Source organism: Leptopilina heterotoma, unplaced genomic scaffold (assembly GCF_015476425.1).
Source record: "Leptopilina heterotoma isolate Lh14 unplaced genomic scaffold, ASM1547642v1 Lhet_52, whole genome shotgun sequence".
Classification (NCBI taxonomy): Eukaryota; Metazoa; Arthropoda; class Insecta; order Hymenoptera; family Figitidae; genus Leptopilina; species Leptopilina heterotoma.
In genome coordinates, this window is record NW_025111114.1 from 3,808,437 (window position 1) to 3,828,760 (window position 20,324).

The 20,324-nt window shown below is 25.2% G+C and overlaps 2 protein-coding genes across 3 annotated transcripts; one reads left to right on the forward strand and one right to left on the reverse strand.

The window, feature by feature from the left end:
• The first annotated feature begins 8,481 nt into the window (after nucleotides 1–8,481).
• LOC122507985 (dynein regulatory complex protein 1) lies at nucleotides 8,482–15,060 on the forward strand. Its single transcript, XM_043621033.1, has 11 exons — nucleotides 8,482–8,759; nucleotides 8,833–8,941; nucleotides 9,581–9,931; nucleotides 10,362–10,759; nucleotides 10,977–11,193; nucleotides 11,358–11,484; nucleotides 11,583–11,797; nucleotides 12,921–13,054; nucleotides 13,138–13,307; nucleotides 13,411–13,832; nucleotides 14,925–15,060. The coding sequence occupies exons 1-11, from the start codon at nucleotides 8,635–8,637 to the stop codon at nucleotides 14,946–14,948; spliced, it is 2,292 nt and encodes a 763-aa protein (XP_043476968.1). The 5' UTR covers nucleotides 8,482–8,634; the 3' UTR covers nucleotides 14,949–15,060.
• Nucleotides 14,981–20,210, reverse strand: LOC122507987 (zinc finger protein 346-like). 2 transcript variants are annotated; one of them, XM_043621036.1, is made up of 6 exons: nucleotides 19,821–20,210; nucleotides 19,104–19,403; nucleotides 18,741–18,879; nucleotides 16,613–16,642; nucleotides 15,642–15,787; nucleotides 14,981–15,443 (listed from the first exon to the last, which is right to left on the reverse strand). In XM_043621036.1, the coding sequence occupies exons 2-6, from the start codon at nucleotides 19,383–19,385 to the stop codon at nucleotides 15,228–15,230; spliced, it is 813 nt and encodes a 270-aa protein (XP_043476971.1). In that variant the 5' UTR covers nucleotides 19,386–19,403; nucleotides 19,821–20,210; the 3' UTR covers nucleotides 14,981–15,227. The 2 variants fall into 2 exon arrangements, with proteins under 2 accessions (XP_043476971.1, XP_043476972.1); XM_043621037.1 differs by lacking the exon at nucleotides 19,821–20,210 and adding an exon at nucleotides 19,476–19,506.
• Nucleotides 20,211–20,324: the final 114 nt, after the last annotated feature.

A 20,324-nucleotide genomic window follows, 5' to 3' on the forward strand; every position in this document is an offset into this window, starting at 1 on the left:
ATTATACACAATTGAAAAATTTCCAAACAATTGAAATTTGGTAAAATCTTTTAAAAATAATTGAATTTTTGAAAAACAAATAAAAATTAACAAATCGAAGAATTTTAATTATAAATATGACCATGACTTCTCCGAAATTTTAATAAGTTTGAAAATGTAAGTTTTTATAAATTTTTAATCACTTTCTTCTAAGATAACTGAATCTTAAAAAATTATGATAGAACAATTCTAAGAATTAGATTTTAAAAACATGTAATGTTTCGAAAATAATTGAATTTCTTAAAAGAATTTTTTTATAATTTAAATAAACTAATTAATTTTTTGATAAATTTTAATTGAAATTATTTTGAATATGATTTTTTTCTCCAAAATGTTAAAAATAATTATAAAATCTTATTATTTTTTGTATGTATTTGAATTTTCGGAAATATGTAATAATTGAAAACACAGAAAGTATTGAATTTTAAAAATTTAGAAGCAAATTTTCATAATTTTTTATTGATTTTCATTTTTAAATTTACATCTAAAGATTTTTCATTAACATTATAAAAATCGACAGAAATAAAAATAAGTTGCAGTTTTTTTTTTACTAAAAATTGTGGTATTTTGTTTGAATGTTTGGAGTAAAAATTTAAAGAGTCGCAATTTATGAAAATAAGTGGAAAAAAGTCTCAATTTTTTTAATTTCCCTGACATTTTCCTGACTTTACTGACATGTGGCCACCTTGTTAATCACAATTAAATTGCATCAATTATTACATTTTAAAAAATACTTTAGTATTTTAAAAATAATGTATGTCAGAACAAGTTTGTGAGCGCAGATTATAAGAATTTAAAATACACACAAATACAACCAACTTCTAAACATAATTGAGACTTGACTTCACCAAAATACTAAGCTTACAAATTTTATAAATTTCATCGATCATAAATTTCAAGATTTGAAACTTTCAAAAACGAAAAATTCTAATTTAGTGTGAATTCATCATTAGAAAATAAAAGAAAAAATAGGGGAAATTTACAAAATAGGGTACGTTTAGGGGCCAAAATTAAAAAAAGGGGACTTTTAGGGAAATAGGGGACAGAATGTGAAGCCTGCATATAACTAAAAAGTGTCCACCAAAACATCTTAGAAATGATTACCAAAACATCTTAAATTAAGATATATTTCTTTTTACAGTGATTGTTTTTACACACAGGAAAAAAGAAGTGTTATTTTAACACTAAAAGTAGTGTTAAAACTACACACAACATTTTTAACCGACATTGTATGATTTTAACACTAAATTGGTGTTAAATTAATATACATTTTTAATGGGGTTAAACTAACACCAAAATTGTGTTAAAACAACACCATCTGAAAACTACACGCAACAAATTTAACACATATTTTTTTCTGTGCGCAGTGAAGAAAGAAGTTGAAACTAGTGAACTTTTCAGAATAATTAAAATTGAAAGAGAAATGAAATAAAAAATTTGAATTTTGAAAGAAAATGTCGTTGAAAGAGATGTCGAGGTGAAGTATATAATATATTAAAAACAAGTCGGATCACTAATAAAATGGAAATAAAGTCCAAAGTGATTTATGGATTATTTTGAAAAGTGGGCAAGGCGTTGATTTTTGTGAAAAGCCCTGAAAAAAGTATATAATAATGTATTAAAAAGGGAGAGGCGACTGCGAGTGTTGGAAAACATCTCCTTTAGGTTGTTATTATTATAGAGAGAAAAAGGAAGGCGCCCGTTTGTCCGGCACTGGAACTGGAGTGGGGGAGTTGGGATTGGATGGTAGGAGGGATAACGGGTCGAACGAGCTAACCCGAACCCCAAGCTCGTCTCACCGACTCTTTCTCCTTTCCTCCTCTTTCTCTTCTCTCACTCTGTTAATCTCATCCCCTCTCGCTCCTCTCTCTCCTTCTCCACACTCCTCCAACTAAGCCCATGTAGGAACGACGACGACGACTACGACGACGACGACGAGGAACGAACGTTGCTTGTAGAATTGTAGATCCATGGCACCGAGACGCTTGGCAATCGTGCCGTGCCCGAGCCTTCCTTCATTTGACCGTTTCTCCCTCTCTCTTTCTCTTTTTCCTTCTCTCTTTTCTTCTCATTCTCTCTCTCTCGCTCCTCGATCGTTCATTTTATTCTATCGAGTTCTATCGTTCTTTCCGTTTGCCGCACGAACCGAGAGAGAACACATTTCCAGCATGGTCTAGGCTTCTAGCAACCTGTGAATCCCCTTAGCGACAGAGACTCAACTCTTTCCAGTTCCTCACATCATCTATTTTTTACGGAAAAAAAGTCATTCTGGTTGCTCAAGTCAATCCTGTTCTCTTCAAGATTTACCTTTCTCGCGTGAAGCAAAATCTGGCTCCTTTTACTATTCTAGTTTCCTAAAATTCCACGACTGGTTTTATAATTCCACACATTATCTTGTTTTGAAGGGAGCAAAAAAAACAAGAGAGGAGAGAGAGAAGAAAAAAATTTCCAATCACATTTAAAAATATACAAAAATACACTGCGGTAGAGAAGAAGTCTTAAAATACGCAATTTAAATGTTTTCTCTTATATTCAACAATTTTTTCAACTAAAAATTCCTTATTCCTTATTACAATTTTAGTTCCCAGAATCAGTTTCGTACTCCATATGGAGTACGAAACTGATTCTGGGAACTAAAATTGTAATAACCCAATGGGAAGTAAACGATTGGTTCAATAATGGGCCATGCTTGGCGAACTCCGTTCCATTATTGGAACATTAATGGCAACCATCATTGGACCACCAATGGTTAAAACTTGGGATGATCACGCTACTGCCAATGATCGGTAGCCAAGCATCGGGCCAATATTAGTTGCCAAGGAATTGCCAAGAAAACAAAATCAATTTTCAAAAGCTTGATTTTTTATTGGCAGCCAACAAAAAACCAAGGTTTTGAAAATTTATTTTTTTTAATTATTAATTAAAATTTATTTTTAAAAAATATATTTTTTAAAAATATATATTTTTTTAAATTAATAGAACATATTAATTTAATTTGTCACCTCTGGTAAAACAAAGGTGGAAGACTGATAAATTCCCTCACTTTATATCTTACAGTGGAGGGATAACTGTGAATGTCTTTGCGGGAGAGGAGCAGGTACTTATAGAGCCAGTGTAACAGGTCACAAGCGAGAAGAAATCACTAGCATGCACTCTGGCGGCGCTTGTCGGAACTGTTTTCTGGCGCGCATGCATATCCTGACATTATCGACACAGCGCTTGGCAACCAACGTTGCGCCACTTGACTTCAGACAAGCGCCGCCAGAGTGCATGCTAGTGATTTCTTCTCGCTTGTGACCTGTTTCACTGGCTCTATATAAGTACCTGCTCCTCTCTCGCAGACATTCACAGTTATCCCTCCACTGTGAGATACGGTGAGGGAATTTTTATCAGTCTTTCACCTTTGTTTTACCAGAGGTGAAAAATTAAATTAATATGTTCTATTAATTTAAAAAAATATATATTTTTAAAAAATATATTTTTTTAAAATAAATTTTTGAAAAATATATTTTTTAAAAATAAATTTAAATTTTAATTAATAATTAAAAAAAATAAATTTTCAAAACCTTGGTTTTTTGTTGGCTGCCAATAAAAAATCAAGCTTTTGAAAATCGATTTTGTTTCCTTGGCAATTCCTTGGCAACTAATATTGGCCCGATGCTTGGCTACCGATCATTGGCAGTAGCGTGATCATCCCAAGTTTAAACCATTGGTGGTCCAATGATGGTTGCCAATTGTTTTGCCAAGAAAAAACCATTGGGTACCAAGCATGGCCCATTATTGAACCAATCGTTAACATTGGCAACTTCCCGTTGGGATGTATTTGAATTAGTAAAAATTGCCTAATTATCAAGTGGCATTCGCTGGCAAATGTACTTTCTTCAGTTACTTTATAGGTTATGTTGTCTTTTTCTTCGGTTATCGGTATATTCACTGACGTCCCTGAAGTTAGCGTCAAAATCTATTATTTGGACCTTATGAATTGAAAATGTACCTAATTTTCATTACTTCATTCAAGTGCGAAGTTGAAAAAAAAATATCCAAGCATCAGGGTTGCCACGACGCTTTTGCTCTTTTCCCTGACTTTAAAAAAACGGAATTTTTCCAGATTTTTAAAACTATATTTATATTTTACCAAAATTAAATAACTCCCTGATTTTTAGACGAAACTTTGACTTTTTCTCTGACTCGAAAGAATAATCTGATTCATTCGCAAAATGATTAGATGCACAAAAAAATGTTCAATTATCTACGAATTTCTTTAATTGAAAAATTATTAAAAAGCATATAACTTCATTTTTAAATAAATATTTAATCATTATTTTGCCACAGGAATTAAGATTTTCAAAAATTTGAAATTCAATAAAATATAAGAATATTATTATAAAACATGAAGATAATGATCACTTCGAGTCGAAGACTCGAAGTGATCGCTTTCTTCATATTTCATAATAATTAAAACTTGCTACTTTGTTACTGTAAAGTTCTTCAAAAATTATTTTCATCATTTCGATTATTCTTTTCTAGAATTTTCAACTAAAATAATTCTTCTTTAAGTCAATTTTTTAAAAAAATTTTTCCAAAAAGTTCTTTGAGAATTTTCAAATCCTTTTGTTTATAATTCAATTTTACAAAATTTCATCGATTATTCGGAAATTCGTCAATTAAATATTTATTAGAAATTAAAAACTTCAAATAATTAAAAAAAAAAAATCCATTAAACTTTTTGAGAAAAAAGAATTCTACAGAATTCTTAATTAAAAGTATAAAAAGTTCAAATTTTTTAAGATTTTAATTTGAAACCTTTTGAAAATTCAATTATTTCTAAAAAAAAAATTCACGCTTGATGCTTTTAATATTCAATTATAATATAAAATTTTAACTGAAATTCATTTTTAAATCAATGTTTATTAGAAAATTTTACGAGAATTCAATTATTTTAATACAAAAATAAATATTTTATAAAATAATTGAATGTTCCTTAAAATTGAATTTTCATAAAGAATTTTATCAACAAATTTTTGAATAATTGAATTCTATTGACAAATTTTAATGAAATTTTTAAGAATAATTTCCTTTTTCGAGAAATTTTATGAAAATTCTACTTAAAAAAAATTGAAATTCTGCCAAGAATTTTATTAAAATTTTTGAAAATAATTGAATTTCGGAGAAAATTTTTATTATTTATAAAGATAATTGAAATTTTGACTAGAATTTTTGTAAATTTTTTAACATAATTGTATTTTTTGCGAAGAATTATATTATTTTTGAAAATAATTGAATTTTTGAGACGAATTTTATTAAAATTTCTTTTTAAATATTTGAATTCTTTTATGAAATTTTATTGTAATAGTAGACATTGAAAATAATCGAATTTTGACAAATTTTTGAAATTAATTAAATTTTTACAAAGAATTTTATAAAAATTATTTTGTAAAAATTTTATTGTTACAAAGAATTTCACTATTTATGAAAATAATTTAATTTTTTGAAGAAATTTAATTAAAAATGTATTGAAAATAATACTTATATTTTAAAAACTTAAGTTTTAAAATAATTGAATTTCTTTCCTGAATTTTAATAAAATTTTTAAGAATAATTTCATTTTTCGAGAAATTTGATGAAAATTCTATTTTAAAAAAATTGAAATTCTGCCAAGAATTTTATTAAAATTTTTGAAAATAATTGAATTTTGGAGAAAAATTTTATTATTTATAAAGATAATTGAAATTTTGACGAGAATTTTAGTAAATTTTTAAACTTAATTGAATTTCTCCGAAGAATTACATTATTTTTGAAAATAATTGAATTCTTGAGACGAATTTTATTAAAATTTCTTTTTAAATAATTGAATTCATTTGGAAATTTTTGTTAGAGTATAGTAGATATTAAAAATCATTAAATTGAGAAAAGTTTTTGTAAATAATTAAAATTTTACCAAGAATTTTATTAAAATTTTTGTATATCTAATCGTTTCATAGTAAAGAAAACAATAAAATAATATATGTTTAAATAATATCCTAGAAATTTAATATTTATTTACGATTCAGCCTCTTCAAAATTTACGTCTTTCTTCAGTTTTACCAGCATTCCTATACAAAATCTCCTGTAGTTTCCTTAAAAAAATAACCTTTCTTTCCAATTCATTTTGCACAGAATTTAAATTGTTATTAAATTTCAGTTTTTTAAAGTTAAAATTATTTAAAGTTTAAAATAACTGCCAATTTTTCGAGAAAAATGACAAAAAAACAGAAAAATAAAAATTCTTAAAAATTAGAATTTAAAAATTCTAAGAATTTCTGAAATTAAAAAAAGAATCGGACAAGCAATACAAGTCTTCAAATATAGAATAAGTTATCCGATCAATTTATAAAAAATTTTTAAATATTATTCACAATATATAACGCGCGCCGAAGAAAGAAAGAAACAAAAAATTTTAGGTTATGTTCATAATTTTTGGGAGTAAAAATACAGAAATAGAATCAATTACTATTAGAAATCATTGATGTTCTTAAACATCAATGATTTCTAATAGCAATTGATTCTATTTCTGTATTTTAATTTAAATTAAATTTAATTACTTTAATTAATTTTAATTTAATTTTAATCAATTACTATTAGAAATCATTGATGTTTAATTATTGAACATCAATTATTACTAATAGTAATTGATTCCATTTCTGTATTCAATAAAAACTATACTTTCAAATTTAAATAATTAAAAATTAACTTTTATAATCAAATCGATCAAATCTAACACAAACATAACCTATAAATTCGTTTGTTTCTTTTTCATTCACAAAAATTTGTTTTAAATTTAAAAGTAAAAAATACTTTCGTCAGGTGTTCCAATTCCCTGTCCGATTCTGCCGCAAGAAAAAAAAAATGTAATTTGAAATGAATATTACCGAGTAAAATGAAATCGAAAGACGATAGTTTTTAATTACACAAACAAATATTTTGTAAACGTCATTTTTTTTTTATCAAAGTATCGACTTGCATCGTATGAACTTAAGTCCGTGTGGGCGAAATCTAAATACGAAATTAAATAATAATTCCAAAAGAAATTCTACGATATTTAGAATTTGAAAAAAGGGGAAAATGCAATAAAATTTAAATTTAATGATCGGAATGTCATTTTGTTTGTTTAAAGTTCGACGAACTCCGCATGAACGAGTGTCAATTTCAACAACATAAACTTTCTAAACAGTCAAAAATGTCGACACTTTATATATACTGAATTACGCACAAATTATTTCAGGTTAAGTCGATACAGCGACGTTTCATTCCCCCCCCCCCCCAAACAATATATATTTGATTACAAGTTAAATAACAAGAAACGAAAAAAAATCTAGTCTCATCTAAAAAGGCGAGAGAATTTCCTCTCGCAAATATTTTGTAAAACGAAACGAACGAAACTATTTTAAAAGTTGACATATAACCTCACCTTTTCCTATTTTTTTTCTTTTGTATCAAGTTCCATCGTTTATTTTGCGAATAATACCGTGGTTTCTTTTTTGTTGTTTAGTTCGCAAATATATAGAGAAAGCGAATTCGAAGTCATCTTGTGAAACTTTTGACGGCCCAAGGCTCCGGAAACAAGCAGTTTCTATATTTCCCTGTTATAGCCTCCTCTCAGCCTCTGGGTATTTACTCTCATGTTTACTCTTCGCACCCGGGTGACACTTGTACTGCTGCTGGTGGTTACCTCCCCCCCCCCTTCCCCTCTTAAATCCAACAAATGCCTTTCGAAATCGATGCGAAATATAATTGCAAATGAGACTTTCGTGCAGAAGATTTCGTTTGGACTTCCTCTCTGAGTTAAACAAATTCTTTGCTTTTAAAGACTCGTGAAAGTAGTACGCATCCTCGTTTCGTCATTTGCTTGCTCATTGCTATACTGTAAACATGTACGGTTCGTTCATTATATAGTGTTTTATAGACAAACAACGTATTTTACTTTGTACATGAGGATGAGGGCAAAGAAATTTCCGCTAGAGAAATATTAGACGCGAAAAAATGATCTTTAGAAACGAGAAATTTTTTTTAGCAAAATTAATTTGACTCTTTGTCATTGCAAGAGTTAAGTTCTTAAAAGATAAACGTAATTTGTGACTCGTTAATTCATAAAGAGAAGATTAAAATTTAAAATAGGCCGTGGGGTCTTGTACTCACCGAAAATAATTCTTGTTAACGATAAACTTATTCCTCGGAGACACTCGGAGATGAATAACAGCTGCCATCTTGTGCCACTTGCAACGCGTTCGCTCCTCACTTATCAATACAATGTCGCCACCTGCCGGTAAAAGTAGAAACCTCACGCTGTCTACTTTATCGACATCCACAATAAGTGAAGTGATCTTCTTTATCTACATTTTTCAAATTGTTACCCGTTGTCATAGTTACGTTTTTTAATTATTATCCGATCTGTAAACTAAAAAAATAACCTCGAAATAATTACAGTAATTAGAAAACTTTGAAAATAAAGATTTACTTCGATTTTATAGAACTTTCTTCAAAGAATAAAAGGGAAAAAAACAATTATATAGTGAATTAAATATTTTTGTTTTAAAGGTTTATAGTTTGGTTAATAAAATGGATGGGAATTCAAAAGAAAATTTTAATGAATCAGAAGAACCTTCTGTGACGTCCGATGATCCGAATGAAAGAAAATTAGCCCGGAGGATAAGAATTCAAAAGCGTCAGGAGGCATTAAAGGAGTAATTTTCTTTTTCTTTTGTTCGAAAAAAATAATTTTCTATTTTTAGGACAATAAACACGTAATTATTTCAGAGAAGTTTCAGTGTCGGAAATTGAGGAGGAGGAAGTGACTAATACTGAAAAACAAATTCTTACAAGCGCCGAACAATTGGATAAGTTTATTACCGATGGAAACCGAATGGCAAGAAATAAACAAATAATTTTCTGAATAATAATTAGTTATTATAATAATATTAATGTAATATTATTATTATAATCCTAGTTATGGAATTACTGAATTCGAAATTTAATTTCAATTCAAATGAAAAATTGACCAATCAATTTCAATCTAAATTAAATCCAAATTAAATTGAAACTGTATTATTGAAAATAAATAGAAATTATGGTAAAATTGAATTGAAATAAAAAATTTTAAATAAATTGAAATTCAACTGAAATTATATTAAAATTACATTTACACTAAATTTGCAATTGAATTGAAAATGTAATGCAATTTAATAAAAATTAAATTTGTAAATGAATTGAAATTATCTTGAAATTGAATTAAAAATAAATTTGTAACTGAATTGAAATTAAATTTGAAATTGAATTGAAAATAAAATTAAATTGCAGTAAAATTAAATTCATATTATATGGAAATAGAATTGAAATAAAATTTATAAAATGAATGGAAATTAAATTGAAATTGTATTGAAATTTAATTTTAAACTGAATTTCAATTAAATTTGTAATTGAATTGCAATTGAATTTGTAATTGAATTGAAATTAAATTTGTAATCGAATTTCTAATTGAACGATAATTAATACAATTTTATTCTAGGTGACGAATGTAAAAGTAGCCAATGACGCCCGAGAATTGCAACGTCGAGCAAAGGAAAATGAAATTCGACAGAATTTACTAGAAATGTTGGAGAAAAATGCCGGCGAATGTATGGAACGTTATCAAGAAATTAATAGCAAATGGACATCGATACTCGAGTCTAAGGATCCATTGGATATTCATTCGGAAATGATAACACAAAATGAAAAATGCCTCGCCGTACTTGCACTCAAGGATTCGGCAATTGATAATTTAAAAAAAGAACTAAAAATAGCTGACGAGAAATTTCACCTCGATCTCAAGAAACAAACCGAAGACATTGATATTCTAATAGACAGAATCGATCACCACGTAAATAATTATTCAATAATTTAATAAATATATTATTAAGGCAACTCTCCAAACCCTTAGAAAACCTTTTGAGAAAACAATTTAAACTAAAAATAAATTTAATCTAATTTTAGATTTTTTATTATTCTTGTGCCAACATCGAAATTAATTTCGACAAAAGAATTAACTAAACTTCATTGTTTTGTCTTTAATTTAATTTTAAAGACAAAATTCATTCTTTCGTCGAATTTAATTTCAAAGATATAAAATTCATTTTTTTGTCTTTAATTTAATTTCAAAGACAAAATTAATTCTTTCGTCGAATTTAATTTTAATTTTAATTAATCGAATTTGATATCATTTCAAAGATACAAAATTCATTCTTTTCGTTGAATTTAGTAATTCAATTTCAAAGGCAAAATTGATGAATGAAAAAATAAATTGCAATTAGGTGAACACAATGGCAAAATCCTTTCGCAAAGAATTGGCTGCCATTGAAAATACTTTGCAATTGGAGAGGGAATCACTCTTGGAAGTATCGGCGAAAAAATGGGAGACTTTATACAATCAACGCGCTGAAAATGAAATTCAAGGAATTGAAAAGAGAAAAGAAATCATGAAGGAATTTCAACTTAAAATGAATCAAGTGAGAATTGAACATCACGAGGAATATAGAGCGCAAAAAATCAAATTAGAAATTGAACAACAAAAACTCCAACAACAAATTCAACAAATGAAAGCAATTTGCATGTTAAATGTGGAGAAGCTTGATTATAATTACAATATTTTAAAGAGGCGCGAGGATGAAAATGCGATTATTAAAAATCACCAAAAACGAAAATTAAACAAGTTGAGTGATTTTTATTTTTTCTTTCAATTTAGAGACTTCGCACTCGATAATTAATTTTCAAAAAATAGGAAAAAGTAGCTTTCAAACTAAAAAAAAGTGGTAAAAAAGTAGCTATCGGAAAATTAAACTTGACGACCAAAAATTATTATTAAAAAATTATTATTTTCATTCAATAGAATTTTTTTGATGAAATTATTTCATGAAATCTTTTTTCAGGTTACATGACACAATTAGTGATTTAAAAAAGACTTATTCGAATTTAGAGGAAAATACGAAACTAGAAATGCAAAAATTGTCCGATCAAGTTCTTCGGGCTCATAAAAATATTTTAGACCTAGAAGAAAAATCCGATCTATTTACAGCGATTAACGAGAAAAATTATATGGAAATTTGGGAAATGAATAGCAAAATTGCCAATGATTTATTTCAAAAGGTAAATTATGTAAAATACACAAGAAGTTATGAACAAATCTTTTAGTAATAAATCGGAAAAAGGAAACAAAAACCAAAAAGACTAAAGAAAAAATAAAAAGAGGAAAGAATTAAAAATAATTCAAACAATTCAAACTGTTTTCGAATAATTGCTATTTTTTCTAGATATTAACAGCCGATAAATTAATATTCGATCAAGTATTGGGTTTAGAATGGGAAGCACCAAAGAAGAAACTTCTGAAAAAAGAGGATTTAGTTTCCTATATGAAAGCGATGAATGTGATTGAACAGAGTAAAAATCAGACGAATTGAAAATTATTTTCGAAAAATTGAAAAATATTTATAATTGACAAAAGAAACTTTTTCTTTAACATTGGCATATTTTTCCAGAAAAGAAAATTGACGCGGAGAAAATGAAAATGTGCGAACCATACAAGCCAGCAACAACACTGGAGGAAATCAATTTGGAACGGAAATTACTTGTGCATATTATGAAATTAATTTCCGATCGTGCGGGATTTTTAATTGAAGACAAACTGAAAGAATTACTATTAAATCACAGCAGTGAAAATCAAATTATCGTCAGACTTGACAGCGTCTTTCAGGTGATTTATTGCACTAGAAAATCGAAAATTTCAAATTAAATATTGAAAATAATTATTTTCTAATATTTTTAAATACTTTTTTGAATTTAAAAAATTATTTTCAATATTAAAATATTTTCTAATATTTTCAATGGTTTTTTGAATTTAAAAAAATTATTTTCAATATTAAAATATTTTCTAATATTTTCAATGGTTATTTGAATTTAAAAAAATTATTTTCAATATTAAAATATTTTCTAATATTTTCAATACTTTTTTGAATTTAAAAAGTTATTTTCAATATGAATTTTTCAAATATGAATTTTTGAATAATTTCAGCAAAAATTCAATTATTTTGAAAACTTTTAATGAATCCTTCGAAAAAATTCAGTATTTATATAAACAGTAAAATTCTTTGCAAAAATTCAATTATTTTCGAAAAAATTTCCAAAACAATTCAATTATTTTTTTAAATAGTAAAATATTTCTAAAGAATTCAATTATTATCTTCAATTTTAATGAATCCTTCGAAACAATTCAATTATATTTATAAATAGTAAAATTCTTTGCAAAAATTCAATTATTATCAAAAACATTTCCAAAACAATTAAATTATTTTTTTTAAATGGTAAATTTTTTCTAAAGAATTCAATTATTATCTAAAATTTTAATGAATCCTTCGAAACAATTCAATTATATTTATAAATAATAATATTCTTTGCAAAAAATTCAATTATTTTTAATATAAATTTAATAAAAGAATTCAATTTTTTTCGTAATTCGTTATAAAAAATTTCAATAGAATTCAATTATTTTCTAAAATCTTAATAAACTCCATTATTTAAAAAAAATCCAATGAAATTCTTCAAAAAGAATTTAATCAGAATTTTAAAAAATTTTGACATAATTCTTCACGAGAATTCAATTATTTTCCTAAATAATAAAATTCTTGGATGAAATTCTATTGTCAAGAAAATTTTTTGATAAAATTCTTTGCAACATTTCGATGATTTTCAATAAATTAATTTTAAAATTGAAAATATTTAAAAAGAAAAATTATTAAAAAAGTTGAGAAAAAATATTTTCAATATTAAAAACGATTATTTGTTCAATAAACAAAAAAAAAATCTAATTTTTGTTCAAGGCTTTGTGTATTGATTCTCCGGAAAATATCGACATGCTCATGAATTTTTTCCTACCTTACACTTACTGTCCAATTTGTATTGACAACGAAAAGGACGAATCTCAGAAAACAGAAACAAATTCTACACCAATCGAGTAAAATAAAAAAGAACTTTTTTTTAATTTTCTTCAAAAAGAAAAAAAAAAAAAACTATAGAGTTGAAAAAAAAATTTTCCAGAGAGGACAATGAGGAACCAGAAGACGAGCCAACCAGAAAATTAATTGAGACTGTAAAAGAAGAAGTTGCAGCGATTTTTACCCCCTGCAGAATAAGCAGAAGCAGTGAAAGTACATTTGCCGAAAAACTCGACTGCACAAGTTCCAAAACTGACAAAGACACCATCGAAGGTAGATTTTAAAGAAAATTAGTTACAATTTTAATTTCTATTCTAAACGATACAAAATTAAAAAATAATTTATAAATTTTTTTTTACATTTTTGTACACAATAGGTTCAAGATCAATTGAAGAATTATCGTGCGACTGTCCTGACGATTTGAAAAAGCGAAAAGTCACTTGTGACGCGGGACACATTCTTCAAATTCAAGTAACACACGTAATACGTGCCTTGACGGAATTTTTGGAAAAATATCACTCCATTCAGAAGGGCGAATCGACCCCTGATTTTAAAGAAAAATTAATAAATCAAAAATTTACAATTTCGAGAAATATTCAAACTGAAGACATCACAAAATTCTGGGGAAGGTACCGTGAAATTTTCAACGAAGAAAAAGAAACACTCTGGGACGCATTACTAATTGGATTAAATAAATATCACGATATTTTGAAAGAACGACATAAACTCAATGAAGAAACAGAATCACTACGTCAACAAAATTCCGAACTACATCGATTATTAAAGACCTACAAACAGGTAAAATACTATCAAAAGAAAATTTACACTACAAAACCAGTACCTATACAATTTTTAACAATTTTTCAACTAAAATTCTTCTTTACAATAATGATTATTTTTAAAAATTTTCGAAAAAGTTCTTTGACAATTTTCAAAGCCATTTGTTTGCAATATTCAATTTTACGTAATTTCAATTATTCGCAATTTCTTCAATTCAATATAATATTTGAAAATAAAAACTTCAAATAAAATAAAAAAAATTCAATTCAACTTTTTCAAAAAATTAATTTCAAAATTCAATTATTTCTAAAAAAAAATTCTCGCTATATTGCTTTTAATATCCAATTATTAACTAAAATTTTAACTGAAATTCATTTTTAAATCAATTTTTATTAGAAAATTTTACTAGAATTCAATTATTTAAATACGAAAAAAAAATTTATTGAATAATTTCATTTTTCTTAAAATTAAATTCCCATAAAGAATTTTATGAATAAATTTTTAAATAATTGAATTCTTTTGACGAATTTTAATAACATTTTTAAGAATAATTACATTTTTCGAGAAATTCAATTAAAATTGTATTAAAAGTTTTTTAATTTCTGCAACGAGTTTTATTATTTATGAAAATAATTGAATTCCTAAAAAGAATTTTATTATTTACGAAAATAATTGAACCCCAATTATTTATAAAAATAATTGAATGCTTGCGAAGAAATTTATAAAAAATATGTAAATGATTGAATTCCTGTGAAATTTTTGTTGTTTTATGAAAATAATTAAATTTTTGCGTAGAATTTTATTATTTTTGAAAATAATTGAATTTCTGCAATCATTAGTAATTTCTCTAAAATTCTCCAAATTATATCGTACAATTTACGAACTTTTCGTCTTTTCTCAATCTTTACGGACTTTACGGACCTTTTTTAAAAAAAAAACTGACTTTTTCGGACTTGAAGCAAATTTACGAGCCCTAGTTCGAGCCCTGAATAAATAATAAAAAATAATTGACAAATAAAAAATTATATAAAATTTCAACAAAGAATTTCAACATTTGAAGTTTGAATTTAATTTTTTCTTTCAAATTGTTAAAATTTATATATATTTCAGCCGGAAAATATTTTGCGAACATAGAAATTGTTTGAGAAGAAAGAAAACAACGGCTATAAATTTCACAGCTTGCTTTTAATTGTCATCCAGGCATCAATACCGAGACTTGAATTTCACTCATGCATCATTTTTCAATGTTTCATTGAAATATCATTTAAATAAACTTTTTTTGTCATACAATCGAAATTCGTATTATTTCAATCTATGAAGATACTTTTGCGAAATGTAAAAGAAAAAAAAACAAAAAATTCAACAATACTTACATTCGTCTTCTTCACTTCACTTTCTTGTCTTTGTTTCTAATTAACATGCGTCATTGTTCATTTTACACGAGACGCCATTATGAATAAAGCCACTTGACACAAAATAATTTTGTAAATTCGCTTTGGCGTTAAAGTTTGTTTTCGAAGCTTTACGATTTGCCTTTGCCTCCTTCTTTTGCAGATCAATAAATATTCTTCGTTTCTTCTCCTTCTTCTTGAATCGCACCAAGTCCAAGTGTTTCTTTTTATTACAGTGCTGCAAATTAGAAATCATTTATTTATTTTTTTGATTAGAATATTATTCGTAAATATTTTACGAATTTCTATATTTTTTCTACAATTTTTACTTTTTAGAGAAAGAAAGAAATTGCGAAGTTTTTTTTATAGATAAAGAAAGAAAAGAAATATTTTGAATTAAATTTTAAATTAAACTAAAATGTAGGATAAAAATTACTTTTTTGTATGATTTTAAGCTGTCAAACGTTTCTTTGCAAGGACGGCAGGTGGTTTTTTGTAATAACTGTCCGGTTATAACACTTTGTGAAGACGATGGAAGTCCTAATTGAATGTCACTTTCCGATTCTGGCATTCGCCATCCACCTTAAATAAAATCGTAATTTTTAACTAAAATTTTAACTAAAATCGCTAATTATTAACTAAAATAAAAAAACAAATTAATAAATACAAAATATATCAACAAAAATTATCGAAATATTTACGAATAAACTAAATATCTACTTACATCAAATCCTAATTTAAAAAAATATAAAGAAAACACAAATTTTATACAAACACAAAATAAAAAATACATAAAAAAAATATAAATGAAATCATAATTTATTCATACAATGAAAAATATTTATACCCCGCTTTTAATGTATTCAGAATCAACGGGAAAACGTTAAACTAATTTCTCCAGTCTGATACCAAAAAATAAATAATAAATAAATATACAATACAACGAATGAATAATAAAATATATACACAAACATATTCGAACAGAACAAAAAGCACGAAAAAAAATTTAAAGAAGCAATTTTTGCTCTTTATAAAAAAAACAAAAAAAAAATTTTAAGTATAAAGCAAATCGAAGTAGTTTTTACTCTTAATAAAAAACAAATTTAAAGAAGCAATATTTTGCTCTTAATAAAAGAAACAAAAAAAATATATAAATATTACAACAAAACGAAAATCGAAGCGAAAAAAAAAATAAATTAAATCGAAGCGAAGCGAATTTTCCTAACGCTTACATAATATAAACGTGAAAAACAAATGTAAGCAATAAAGTGAGACATGCAAATGTGAAAACAATCAAGCAATAAACCAAAACTACGGTCTCTTTACGAATCATTTGATCAAAAAGTGACGTTCGTCTAGTCTTAAAACTATGGTTTGATGCAGTTTTCACTCCAGTTGATTTATTACCTCTTATCGCTTTCTTTTTATGTCGATTTCCTGAAAATAATTAAAATAGTAAGTAAAAATTGTTGTACATTATACAATGAATAAGTAATCTTAAAATATCAATGCTGAACTATAACAATAATAGGATTGCCACAAAAATTTAATTTTAATTCTAATTTTCTAGAAATTTCAAATAAAATTCTTCTTTACATCAATTAATTTCAAAATTTGTTGAAAAAGTTCTTTGAGAATTTTCAAATTCATTTGTTTACAATTCAATTTTACAAAATTTTAATTAAATATATTAGAAAATAAAAATTTGAAATAATTTTTAAAAAAATTCTCAATTAAACTTTTTTCAAAAAAAATTAATTCTACAGAATTGTCAGAAAATTCAAATTTTTAAAGATTTTAATAAACCTTTTCAAAATCCAATTATTTGTACAAACTAACGCTATATTGCTTTTAATATTCAATTATTATGTAAAATTTTAATTAAAAGTAATTTTTAAATCAATTTTTATTAGAAAATTCTATGAGAATTCAATTATTTAAATACGAAAGTGAATAAGTTATTGAATAATTGAATATTTCTTAAAATTGAATTCTTATACACAATTTTATCAACAAATTTTGAAATAGTTGAATTCTTTAGACGAATTTTAATAAAATTTTTATGAATATTGCATTTTTGTCAAGAATTTTATTATTTATGAAATTATTTGGATTTTTAGGAGAATTTAATTTAAATTTTTGGAAATAAATTCAATTTCTGCGATGAATTTTATTTTTACAAGGATAATTTTATTTTCGTCAATAATTTGTTTAAAGTTTTTGAAAATAATTGAATTCCTAATTGAAATTTTATTATTTGTGAAAATAATTTAATTCTTGTAAAGAATTTCATTAAAATTTTATAAATAAAATTCCAGTGAAGAATTTTACTATTTTTGAAAATCATTCCAATCTTACAAGTAATTTTATAAAAGTTTTTAAAATAATTTTATAAAAAATTGTTTTTATATATTTGAACTTTTTTGGTAAATTTATTTATGAAAATAATTGAATTTTGCAAAGAATTTTATTAAAATTCCTAAAAATTATTGAATTTTTTGGAAGAATTTTGTTATTTATCAAGATAATGAATTCCTGTAAAAAATTTATTATTTGTGAAAATAATTTAATTCCTGTGAAATTTTTATTATTTATGAAAATAATTAAATGTTTGCGTAGAATTTAATTAATTTTTGTTTAAATAATTGAATTATTTTGAAAAATTTTATTAAAATAAATTTTGAAAATTATTGAATTGAAAAAAATGTTTGAAAATAATTTAATTTCGTAAAAGAATTTTATTATTTATAAAGATATTTTAAATTTTCACGAGAATTTAAAAAATTTTTTGAACATATTAATTGGATTTTTGCGAAGAATTTTATTACTTTTGATAAGAATTGAATTTCTGCAATTATTTGAAACTTTTCCAAAATTCAATTTTATTTTAGTTTTTAACAAAAATGCTTCTTTGAATCAATTGTTCTTAATAATTAATTAAATATATAGTAAAAAAATTTAACTAATTTCAGAAGAATTTGAATTATTAAAATTTTTTGTATAAATCCAAGTTCTTTCTAATTAAATTCATTGAAAATTGAAATTTTCTAATTTCAAATTAAAACCTTTTGAAGTTTATCTATTTACGAAAATTGTAAACGCAACTCTTTTAAAATTTAATTAATTTTGAAATATTTGAGTAAAATTATTCATTAAATAATTTATTAGTAATTATTTTAATGATACTTCTACAAGAATTAAGTTATTTAATAAGAAATCATTGTCAGAAATAGACAAAATTGAAAGTTTTGAATTCTTATTAATTTCATAGTTTATGAAGCAAACAAAAAAGACAAAATTCAGAATTTTCTTATGAATTCTAAAAATTTCATTTTTCCAGTATTGTTAATAAAAATCCCTGACTTTTTCCTGAATTTTCTGACCTGTGGCAACTCTGTATAGTAATTAATAATAATGAACGTTTTGTTAAAACTGTTTTTTAATTATTTTGTAATAAAATTTATTATTATTATTATTCGTTAAATTAATTTACTATTAAATTATTATACCAATTTTATACAATGAATTATTTTACCATTTAAGTGTGTATGGAGTTGTTGTAACGAATTAAGGCGAACACTACACACATTACATTGAAGTCCATTTGTTTCTGCATCCTTCGCAAATGGAATTTTTGATTCATCCAGGGTGGCCATTATGTTTCTCGATCTAATCTATTATGAATAAATCAGGTAAAAAATTATATATTTTGTTTAGAGAGTGAGAGAGAAAAGAAACATTTTTGGAAACAATTTTGAGATAATTTAAAAAAGAGATTTTAAAAGTAAATAAAAACTCAAAAATAGTGACAATAAACATATTCATCGTTAAGAAATTATTAAACAATCGAATTTATCAATTCTAAATAATTACAATTAGCTAATTTACTTTCTTTTACCTGCTTGGCGTGTCGTGCACCTTGTAGATGAGCATCTAATACTGCATTACTTGTAAACGAGAGATCACAATCATCACAACGATAGAAGGGTTTTTTCGTGGGCAAATTTCCCATTATATTATCGACAACAGCCTTTGTTACTGGATCATTAAGTGCTTGATTGTTGCCCGATTGATCCATAGTTTGATTGTCACTTCCATTAATCATAGAATGATCGACAGCCTTTGTTTTCGAGGATTCGTCCATCCTCATTTGTGGATTAACTGACAGTTGTTCCGTCATTTCTCCTGAATCAATTTACTGAAACGAAAATATTAACTGTTTATTAATATTAATTAATTAACTGTTTATTAACTAATCTTTTGCAATTACTTTTCCTTTGAAAAAATAAACATAAAAAAATATTATTTTATACTGTAATTGTATTTTATTTCTATAAAAAGAAAATTAGAATTGAAAATACAAATCAAGACATTAATTATACATTTATATCATTTATTCTATACACATTTAATTTTAATCAAAAGACAATGTATTTTGAATCATCAAAATGTTTACAAAACAAATTTTGTCAATTGAAAAAAAAATCAATGTCAAAAAAAGTAAACAAAAACAATCGAAAATATTGTGAATAAAATAGAAAAGAGACAAAAATCATTGAAAATCGCATTTTACGAAATGTTACGAAAATTCTAACCTCAAAATATTAACACTCACCGATTCGACGGGGTTTTCTTTAAAAAATATCCATGAAAACGAAAATTTTCCGAGGTAGTGTAAACAAATTCAATTCTCTGTTTCTCTTGTTGAATATTGTTGATAATTACATACATACACGCATGGGAAATAGTTAATGGCCCAAGATAATAAAATATAAACAAACACAACCGAATTTGATTGTTTCGATAAAATTAGTACTGCATTATATCACTTCTACAAACAAAAATTCTTGGTAAAAAGATAATTCGAAAAATATTAATCAGAAATGTTCTTTAATTTTTAATCGTTCTTAATTGTCAATGATAAAGAAAATCGGAAAATGCGAATATCGTCAAACAAATATCAATTGAAATTTTGTGTTCTTGTGTGTTCTGTGTTCTCAAAAACATGTTAAATGAAACGAGCTTTAAGTTTAGTTAACCAATCAGCGTGCTTCTATTACTTTACCGCGGAAATTATGAAAATATTTTCAAACCATTAAAGAAACATTTCAACTGGTTA